Raw genomic sequence first — 10,800 nt, 5'->3', positions numbered from 1 at the left:
TCCATTTTGGGTTGTACCATTATATATCTTCCTGCTGAATAAGTCCAGGATTAGCTGTGGTCAGAATAATTGTTCTACGTGCAGACAATGTGGCAGCTTGTTCTTCGATGTGCGTTGCTGACAAATGCCCTGAGCTGAAATACAGGTAGAGTTCAGCAACACCAAGTACCATTTGTGGCAAAGCTGTTCGATGTTTGGCCAAACTTGCATCAGCAATGCAGACTGCTGCTGTAGCCGTAGCCTTGATTTCTTTCTGCCTGACAAAAGGGAGACTAACTGCCTTCTCCATCAGTGTTTTAAGGATTTCCAAGGAACCAGCATGACCTTGGATCTCCAGCACAAATTCTTGCTTTGCCTCAATCTGTGTTGTTGAATGACAGAGGGTCTAGTAAGAGAGGTAAGAATGATGTTTATGTTTTAATATTGCAATGGGAGAACCATATTAAAATACCAGAGCTGCAATTAAGAATCACAAAGGACAGAAGGAGGAAAGTGCAGGAGACTTTCAAAGTGTGTATTACTGTATTGCAACCTGTAGGAAAAGTGCTTCTCATTTTACCAGTAAATCACTGGCCATCAGAAACAAGAACCACTTCGGAACACAGATACCGGCCCTAAAAGAAATGCTAACCCCATCAGGAAATAAGGACACCCCTCGGGAAGGGTAAATCAAGATGTTTTCCCAAAAGCTGATGGGGTAAGTCACCTTGATGGGAAAAGCAAACCCGCCTGAACTCAAACCGAGCCCCAGGAGAACTCGCCGAAGAGGGATGGCACGGCCACACTCGGGGGCGCAAAGGCAGGTCGTGCCTCGGCGGAGGCCGCTCGGTGTCGGGGCGCCCTCCCGGCCGGGAGCAGGGCAGGGGCCGGTCCCGCCTCGCAGCCGGTCTGGCGAGCAACAGGTCACCGATCGCTGTGTGCTCCCGCCCGGTGCGGGTTCGGTCTGACCCGCTCGGCCGCCTTTAAATAGCCGCGGCGCGAAGCCTCCGACCCCCTCCCCAGCTCCCGTTCACCCGGCGGGTCCCTCCGGGGTTAAACCCCTCACGCTCCTCCCTCTTCCTCCCCCCTCCAGCCCCAGCCTGTCGGGGTGGTCCCGCCGCCCGGGCCGGGGGCAGAGCCCGCCCTCCATAATCCATGCGCGGGCGGCACCGCCACCGCCGCGGCGCTCTGAGGCGGCAGCCGGAGCGGAGCGGGCCGGACCGTGCCCCGCCGCCTCCGTCTCGCTTTCCCCGCTTGGCCGGTGAGTGCTGCCGGGCGGCGGGTATGTGAGGAGGGGTCCGCGCTGCCCGTGGCGGGGCCGGGAAGGCAGCAGCTGGGGGTGGGGCTCCGCCGCCTTCCCCGGCTGCTCCCGCCGCGGGCGGCAGCGAGGTCCTGGCCGGGAGAGCGCGGCCGCGGGGCAGGAGGGGGGCCCTTCCCCCGCGGGAGGAGAGGTGTCGGCGGGCGGGTGAGGGGAAGCCGGGGGGGGGGGGGGGCGGGTGGCCGTCGAGGAAGGCGGGCGCCCGAGGGAGCGGGCCTGCCTGTGGGGAGGAGGTCGGTGGCGATTCCGGGGGGGTGCGGGGGGCTTCGCCGAGGCTGGGAGAGCGACCTGTGGGAGCGGGGAGCGGTGGGATGGAGGTTCTGGGGCGGGAGCTCCGGCCCTGAGAGCGTGGGGTGAGGCGGGGACAGAGGGGCCGGTCTGTGCTAAGGGAGCCGGGGAAGCGGGCTGGCGGGCAGGGGCTCTGCGGGAGGGACGGGTTTGGCCCGGGGAAGGGGCTGCGGCACGGCGGGGCGGCGTGTGCCGGTCCGCGGGGAGCGAGGGCGGCCCCGCCCGCGGAGGAGAGCGGGGCGGCGGGCGCGGCCGCTGCGAGCGAAGCGGGTTCCCTCCCCGGAGGGCCGCGTGTGGCGGGGCGCGCTAAGGAGGGGTCGGGGGCCGGCTGGGAGTCTCTGCCCGCTGGAAAGAGAGGAGTGGCGGGAGCGGGGCGGGGAGAGCCCCGAAACCTCCGGGGAGAGGGAGTCGCTCCGCGGGGAGGAGGGCGCCCGCTGAGGGCACCTGCCCGGGGCGAGGCGGGGGGAAGCGGGCGGTGGGGCCTGAGCGGCGCCGCGGAGGCGGAGGGGGCCACCGTGCTGGCCTGGACACGGGCTCGGCGGCGGCGGGGAAGGCAAAACCGTGCCTTGGCTCTGCGGCGAGACTGTGGATGTGAGCGGGGAGAGGGGCCCGTCCGCTCCCACCCGGGGCCCCTCTCGGCACGGCGGCGCGCTGCGGCCAGTGCCGCCTCGGAGGAGTTAAGGGAGGCGGCGGTGCTGGTGGCTTCCTGCTCAGTCTGCACCTGGGCAGATCGCGGCAGCCCAGCCCGGCTGGTCAAACCTTTTTCTCGTTAGGGGTGAGCGCTGCTGCGAGCCGGGGAGCTCATCCGAGAGCCGGCGGGAGGGGGCAGCTGGGGGTAGCAAACGCGCGCTGTGTCTTCCTCTGCACACGCGTGCAGGGGAGCTGCTGGAGGAACTACCGAATCGGTCGGTATTCCAGCAGAGGCAGAGCTGCGGTACCCGGGCCACTATGCAGTCTGCAGATCAAGTACTTAGCAGCGTGGTAGAGGAGGAGGTCTCTGCAGGTTTAGTAATGGGAAAGACGACGACGACGACGGAAAGACCTGGTCTGCCCGTGGAAGTACGGGGGGTCTGTTGTCGCAGCACCCTGGTATTGGGACATGTACTCAGCCCTCGTCAGTTCACATCTGCCAAAAAACTGCCTGCTCATGCGCTGGCTTTACTGTGTGTTAAAATCTTCTGTGTGATGCTGAAAAGTGCTCTCACAAGGAATGCTCTGTGAATACTAGGGTAAATGCATCACTTAATTTTTTTTTTTGTTTTGTTCAATTACTCAAAATGTACTTTAAACGTTTGGGCAGTCAGCTAAAAATCAGACCTGCTGATGCTCTGGGGACGATACCTCACTTGGAATTTTTACAGGTCTGCTTCTGTTGTTTGCAAATGGATGTGACTTGTAAAACAGCACGATTTTTTGGTGTTGATTTATTTATTTTCAAGTTAAATACCTGTTCAAAGTGAACTGGGTTCCGAATATCCAGTTTTTCCTGACTTGAGCAGCTGCTCATTTTGAGCATATAGCAAGCATGTCAGGTGCATACTGAGGCTACCTTATGTGGAAGATTCTATTTGGTCTTTGTCAGTGCTGCCAGACTCTGTTCTGCACTCCCTAGTGCTTATTAAGTTTATTTGGTTCTTACTCCTCCTATAGCAACAGGTTGTAATTGTTGGTAGGCTTAGGACAGATCTTGTAACAGAAAACTGTACCTTTTTAACTTGCCAGCATCTAACTTGTCTCTTGAATGGGAAGGCGGTGGTGTGGGGTTTTTTTTAATGCATACTTAGGAGCCTTAGTCTACCTGTAGCTATCGGTTTTGTGGCTGTTTTAATTGATTTCGCTCTTCTGGTGGTTGCTCTCACTTGAGCAACCTCACTCAAGGGGATTGTGGACTTAGATTTTCAAATGACTCATTAAAAAGTGTAACAAACATAGCCGGATCCCTTGTGTGGGCTTCCTATGGACAACTGCATCTTCCACCATCTCATCCCATCCTGGTTTACTGCTAGCAGGCTCCCACATGGAGCTTTAGCAGTCTAGCCTCTGGCTTGATTGAGTTTCAGTTCACAGGGTTAATCATCATTGCATCACTGCACTGCAGTGTTGTATTTGCATGGATTGCAGTGTTAAACACAAGGAGGCCAGTCCTGTTGAAACAAAGAGTTGGACACCATGCTGTTTCTGAACTCTGTTATTTAGAATTAATATATCATGGAAGCAGTTGCTGAACTCTTCTGCATCTCTTGCTCAGTCTACCCTTCCCCCTCTTAAACATACAGTGGAGTTGCTGAAGCTTTGTTGGTTTCGGAAAATACCACAATGTTTTTAATAACAGGTAGGATATATCAGAGATACAATAATACTGTATCATACGTGGTAGAAGGATGATGATGTTCTGCACAGGTAGTGTTTAAAACCCCAGGAATTATGTTTAGTGGCTTGTACATGTAGAATGTTAGTGACAACCACAGAATAAAAAGCCAAAGCTGTAGTCTTTTAAAGATGGACACTTGCAAACCACACAGAAATTATTATACACTTACATTATTATATATCTCATTAAGTACTTAACAGGGGTTGTGGGTTTTTTTTAATTAAAATGTAGTAATGAAATGGATATCTTTGATAATTAATGTAAGCACTTCAAAGGTTCACACAGCTTCTTTTCATTCACTATTTACTTGAACTTGGGGAGAGTTGTACTGGCAGTTACTGTAGCTCACTGACTGTAGTGATGCCACGCTGTTTCTGAGGAAATGAGATGGCCACATGCTGCAATGAAACACTGCTATGTAATTCTCTTTATATGTGTCACTCGTGTGTGTGTCATTCTTGCAGTTCTCACAGTAACAAATTTCACGGATAGATTTTTCCTCTTTAATGCTCTTTGTCTAGCATATTTGACTACTGATATGCTCCCAGCTAAGTTTCTTTTGGATACCAAGATAACTGCTGGGAGCTTTTTACATCGGAGTTATTTTTAGGTAGGTTGAGTACATGCTGAATGCTCAGAGGTGTCCTGAGTTACAGGTTTCATAGTGTTTCTGCAAGTTCCCGGTCATTATTAACGTAACCTTGAAAATATATGAAGTGTTTTATGTAGTGTGGAGAAGATCTGGTGTCAGCCTGGAGGAATTGCCCAGTAAGGTTATATATACCATGTTTGTCATGATATATTTCTCCACAGAGGGAGAGGAAGACAGTGTGGTCAGAATTCTGCAGATTCTTTGATTTGCAAGAAACCCACCTGCTTTGCTGAAAAATTCTGAACTTTATAAAAGCTTAACTGGAAATTAGGAAGAGTTGGAGACTTCGGTAGTCTTTGTAATTGAAAGCTAATAATGAGTCACCACTTAGCAGGATATTGTTTGTACCTGCAGTACAGGTAGTGTCCTTAGCAATTTCATTAGTGTCTTTGTCTTAAAACCAGTATTATGTCTTGTATGCCAGCTTTATGTCTTGATTAATACATGACTTCACATTTGTAGCAGGCGTAGTGTTTATTTCTCTATATTGGGAGGACAGTGTTTTATTTGCCTATTTGAACAGTTAGATACACTTTAAATTGTCCTTAACATAAAGTCTAATAACAACAACAAAAGTTGTATGTACTTTCTCTTCTTCTGCCCTCTCTCTAGTGTAACAGCATGCACTACAGAGAACATATGCCCTGTCTTCTAGCTTTGATTTAAGACACCAGTTAGGGAGGCCATCTTCCCCTCAGTTTCATCTTTCACAAACACATCTAACATTTCCCTGTATTGCATGCATTTATATCTGTTTTCTTAACTTTTGGAATCAAGGCTCAATCACCATAGGTGAGCTTTTTCTCCCGACTCATTGAAGTATTGCAACTGTACTTGAGAAATCTCCGGAAAACTAAACTTTACTTGAAAAAAGTTTGAACAGTTTTTCTAAGAAAACTAAGTTGAACTGTACTCTATTAGACTTGCACAATCTTCACTGTTCTGTTATTAAAGCAAAATATTTTTTTTTTTCACTTAGTTCTGGTCTTGTGACATTTTGTCCCATAGAGTTTCTGTAGATTTGAGAATAAACTGCAGCCTAAGCAGTTTTCAGTTTCTGACCATTTCTACGTTCAGCCCTAGTGTGTAATAGGTGCATGAAAGAAAATTCCACTGAAAAATACCTTTTAGGCTGAAGAAAAGTAATCTCAAGAAAAAAATTGAAGGAAGAAAAATATTTTTGGGCTGGACTTTTTTTCTTTCATTATTCTTTAACAAAACATTCTTTTCCAGATAGGAAAATACTCATGGTTTGATGTGTTCTAAGTTCTTGTGCTCCTGTGTTGAGCATCATATTTCAAAGTGGTTGCTAACATTGCCTTTTTGAATAAGCCTTGGATAATTCTGCTATTCATAGCATTATTACTGTTCATTCTTCTTGGTTTTCACAAGCCATGAGGGGGAAATATAGATTTGAGTTTTTCTTCTTCACTTGATTGGACTTCAGAGAAACAAAACTGTCTCTAGTTCTTTGATTGGGTCTTGTACTCCTCTGTTCCATATTTTTCTTGATCTATCCTTTGATTGCAGTGTGGACTACTAAACAAACATGCAACATGGTTTCTTGCAAGTCAATACTGGTTTTCAGACAGGTAGGCTGTGTTTTACCAGACCATAAAGCATGGGAGAGACCTAAGTTTCACCTTACTACTGGTTTTTAAGTCTTTTGTCTTCAGCATCCCTTTGACCTGGAAGCACCTTGGAAGTCAAGGTATTGGTGTAGGATTGGGCTGGCCGAGGCTGTGAGGTGTTTGTGTTATTTTTGGGCTGGCTGAGGGTGTGAGGTGTTTGCTGTCATTCTTGCAAGTGAATGGTCTGAACACCAAGGTGGAGATTAAAATGTTCCTGTTGGGTTGTGCTGCTGAAAAAGGCGACGGAGACACAACTATGCTAAGCAAAGGCAGTTTGTGCTGAGTGCTCCCCAGTTTGAAGTGGGCGGCTTGTTACGAGCAGTGTGTTCCCAGCTGTCCCCACCAGTGGCACTCTGGTAGATCACCAAAGACATTTCAAAGATAAGCCAGTCTGGGTGAGAAGGTCAGTGTGGTGATCCCTGGCACACTCAAGTATGTGCGGCTTCCAGTCAGAAAGAAGCAGAAGTTTTCTGTTGCCTTTTGTTTGGCCTTTTTTTTTTTTTCTGTCTGTTTCCTTGAAGGCCCCCATGGCCCACGCTGAAGTGAAGGAGTCTTGACTAGCCACAGATAGATGACAGTGTGGTCATTTGTTTTGTTGGAAACCCAAAGGGGTTTCTGTTTACGTTTCTGAAGTGGTGGTTGATTAAACTGCTGTGACTTCATAGATTCAGAACATTCTTAAACACGTGTAAGCATCCAGAGTCATCTTAATGATACTCAGCTTTAGCAAGCTATGAATAAAAAGAGTTGACTTCTTCAGTTCCTAAGGAGAGCCTTGAGACAGTCTGAGTTAATAGAAGGTAATTACTGACACCCATTGTTACCTGTCAGGAGGGTGAAATTCTGTTGGTCTTTTGTTTTTGCTAACTTTTCAGTGATGATTTAGAGTAGCTGACATCCAGAAGGTTTTACTGAAAGGCTGAGATTAAAGAAGCTACAGGATGATATGACTTGTAGTAACTGCTATCAACTACGGTAACATCAGGTGGTTGATTAAATGCATTGTTTAACTGTTGTGGCATGACATATTGTGCTTAGAAGTGTAATTCATACATTGTCCCTTTAGTTTTGTTTCCCTTGGAGCTGTCCCAATGCTCAGCTTTGTTTGGTTTTGAAAACTCACTGACCTGGAACTATGCATAATTGTTTTTTCCCCTCTTTCAAGTACACTGTATGTAGTTGACCATATTATTCACAAACCTCAATCCTTTTTTTCTTTTCTATCCTATCTGGCTTGCTTTTACAACTATTGATATGTTCAATTTCCAAAGAAGATTGCAGCTTATCTTGCACTTTTCTGTTTTCTTGCACACACTTTAATGAGCTCTTTCTTGTTTTTGCCAGAGATGGTGCGCTGAGTCATTTCCACAAGAGGCTTCTGTACCACTTCGAAGCAAGAATACATTAAAGGTGTGAGGGCACACCAGCCTTTTCCTGGCTAGAAGGCAAACCCTCAAGTGAATGTATTGAAGATTTCTGGACTTGGTGGAACAAATATCTCTACCTCCAGTTTTATGAATACTGCTAGCAATGGCTGTGGAACTCTGTTTGCTGCTGCTGCTGCTTTGTGGAAGTACAATTTCAGAGGTACAGCCTATATACAAGCCACCTCCTGGGACTTTGGATTTTGGATTTGTACCAGCCAAGACGTATGATACAGGTGCATACCATGAACCTGGGCCAATAGGAATTTTGTTTAAAATAGTACATTCATTCCTGTACTTAGTGCAGCCAAATTCTTTTCCTCAAGGTAAGCAGATAAACTACTTCTTTTTAATAAAGCTTTGTTATTGACATGTTTGTCCTATTGTAGATGCCAAGACCATAATCTGGAAGTAAATGATATGAAGGGCTTTGTTAGTACCACATGTTATGAGTCATCCCTTCTTCTAAAGGAAAATTTAGGATGTCGGAGAAGTGTGTGCTTATTGAGGTTGCATTGATTAAAGGTGGTTTTTGGGAACTCTGTGTGTTTGTGGCTGTGGTAGTTGTATTTTCCAAATTTTCCTAATTTTCCAAAACGCTTCTTGCTTCATTTAGCTCTTAAAAGAAAATGCTAATGTGTTTGTATAATACTGACACTTAAAATTATATGGAGGTGAATCTTTAATAAAATCTAAGGTTGCCTTTGGTTTGTAACTGATACCTTTTGGTGGTTTAGCTGTAACTGTGTATGAAAGGCGTTTATATTATTTTATAGTACATCTTTAAATTTACATATTAAAACCTTCAGTAATTTAGTCTTAAATAAATTCTTTGGTCACATCCCGATGCGATACCTGTGAACTATTATTTGCTTGTACTTTTGACATTTCTTGAATAGCTGTAGAAGATTGAGCTCAAATGAACTTGAATGAATGAATTCTATTTAGACAAGTGCCTGGAGTCCCAGGTGTTAACCAGGAGAGCAGAATCCTGGCCTGTTCCCTGCAGGATCTGCCTTCTGAGCAGGTCTTACACAAGGTGTAATGAGGGCAGTTGCATGAAGCTGACAGTAATGTCACCTTTTCGAGGCACTGTTTCCAGATACCTCTGCTTTTGTGGCCTCTTCCTGCCATTAAATACGCAGATGAACTATTTGCCTCTCGGAGATCTGATATGTTAGCATTGTTATCTGCATTCAGCTCTTAGAAACAGGCCTTTGTTCTGCCGAAGACATGCTTGAATGTTCTCTTATGATTGTGGAAACTTGATTTCAGTGAGATGTTTACTATGTCTTTATATTAACAGGAATTTGCTCTGTAACCTTTTAAGTCAAATTTAATATTATGGATCCTAAGCATGTAAATAATTATTGAGTATAGAATTTGTGATCAAGATTATAGTCTTGTGGGACTGCTTGTGACAAGTTCTGCATCGAGTAGGTGTTGTGAAATCCAGCATTAAGGAGAAAAAAGTCATCCAGAAGTAAATCATTTGTTCTTGGCGTGTAAGTTTTGAACATCTCATACCTCTCCTTCCTTCCTTGCAGATACTTTTTTGCCAAATCAGCTATTTTTATAAGTTTGGCTTTCATTATTTGCATCAGGTGAGGTCTTTTTCCCATGCCCCTGTATACCTCACTGCAAAATACAGATTTGACGGATCATGTTGGTTTGAGTCATACCATTTAATTGGTTAATCCCCATAATCTCTTTTGCCATATGCTGTTCTATTTTCATATTCAGTGTATTAATGGTGTGGTTACATATTTGAAATGTGGTGTTTTGTTTTTTTTTTTAAACTGCCAATTTGAAATACAGTTAATTCTGATTCAGGGATGAAAATAAACATAATAGCAAATGGGCACAAAAAGCAAGCCTTTTGATGTTTCAAACTCAGAACTTTGTCATTCCGATTGGGCTGGTGCTTCAGAAGAGTTAGCTCCAGGTTGATGTCCCGGTGTATTGCATAGAACCATAACATAGAGGAGAAGCGTGATTCGTGTGCAGGACTTGGTATCAATCGCTTAGACCTTTGATCTTAATAGTCTTATACTTTTTCCTAATACTTGGAAATATTTGATGTTTGGTTTTTCAATCTACTGTTAGTACTCATAGCTGTGAGGAAAAAAAAAGTGACAGGATTGTCAAATTGCATGTAGATATTCCTGCCTTCACAAGTCATCTTTGTGCTTGCAGTAGAGCTCTGATGGAGCTGAACATGTTACAGTGTAACTAACATTCATACTCCTTCAGTCCCAGATACGCCTTTTATGAAGAAAGCTAGTATGAGCTTTATGCTGTTATGGTAAAGCAAAACATGAAGTACATCACGAGTCTTTGGGAAACATTCTTAAAGTATTTGCATGCTTACTAAGCCTTTATTTAAATGTTCTTGTATGTTACTTAAAAGTTGAAAAGGATCGCTTAATTTAAAGGAAAAAAAATCAGTCAAGAAATATTTGTAAGATTTTTTTTTTGGTTAAATCTAAGTAATTACTTCTAAATTTGTTCCTGCCATCTAGTTTGTGGACATAAAACTTAGTCTAGATTTAATAGGTAAATTATTAATGGGATTAAATATAGTGCTTGCTTAAAGCACAGTAACAGAACCAGGGCAAGGAACTGTAACTCCTTAAGACTTTTTTCAATTGCTGAATCTTTAAGGCAAGCACTGTGCTCTTTGGATATGGCAAGAAACTAGTTTTTAAAAATTGAACTAAGATACCTAATTGTAATGCTTCAGTGAGTGTAAACAGATTCTGCTTTCAACTCCACCAGTCAAATACTTTTGTCCTCGCTAGATGATGTACTGGTGTAAATGGGAGTGAAGTTACCCCTAAGTGGAAACTGTTAGGCAGGGAAGCAGCCTCTGCTTTGAGTTAATGATACACTGGCATGGAAAAGACTGTGTTTAGTCACTGATTAGCTACCTGAGATTCACTAGGTCACTTTAATCTTGCTGTGCCTTGGTTTCTCCATTTGTAAAATGGAGCTGAAGGTGCTACTACTCCTTTTGTTGAGAACTGTGTAGGATAGAGCATCAGTATTTCTTCCTGTTAATAGCACCACTGACAATAAATTGATGATAACAGGGAAAGTACAAGTTGTTTCTATCACTCAGCTAAGAGGACATCTAA

General features: G+C 45.0%; 1 protein-coding gene across 9 annotated transcripts in view; it reads left to right on the top strand.

The window, feature by feature from the left end:
• Positions 1-1,093: 1,093 nt before the first annotated feature.
• PROM1 (prominin 1) overlaps positions 1,094-10,800 on the top strand; it is a 65,404-nt gene continuing 55,697 nt past the window's right edge. For 8 of the 9 annotated variants that reach the window (XM_074822182.1, XM_074822175.1, XM_074822177.1 and 5 more), the window contains exons 1-2: positions 1,094-1,240; positions 7,584-7,989. In XM_074822182.1, the coding sequence (XP_074678283.1) occupies positions 7,770-7,989 (220 nt within the window). In that variant the 5' untranslated portion in view covers positions 1,094-1,240; positions 7,584-7,769. Of the gene's footprint in view, positions 1,241-2,728; positions 2,815-7,583; positions 7,990-10,800 lie in introns of those variants that run through there. The other variant, XM_074822173.1, reaches the window with a different exon arrangement.

This window comes from Strix aluco, chromosome 4, assembly GCF_031877795.1.
Source record: "Strix aluco isolate bStrAlu1 chromosome 4, bStrAlu1.hap1, whole genome shotgun sequence".
NCBI lineage: Eukaryota > Metazoa > Chordata > Aves > Strigiformes > Strigidae > Strix > Strix aluco.
The sequence above is the reverse complement of the archived record's forward strand: the minus strand, read 5'-3'. Positions and strand labels throughout refer to the sequence as shown.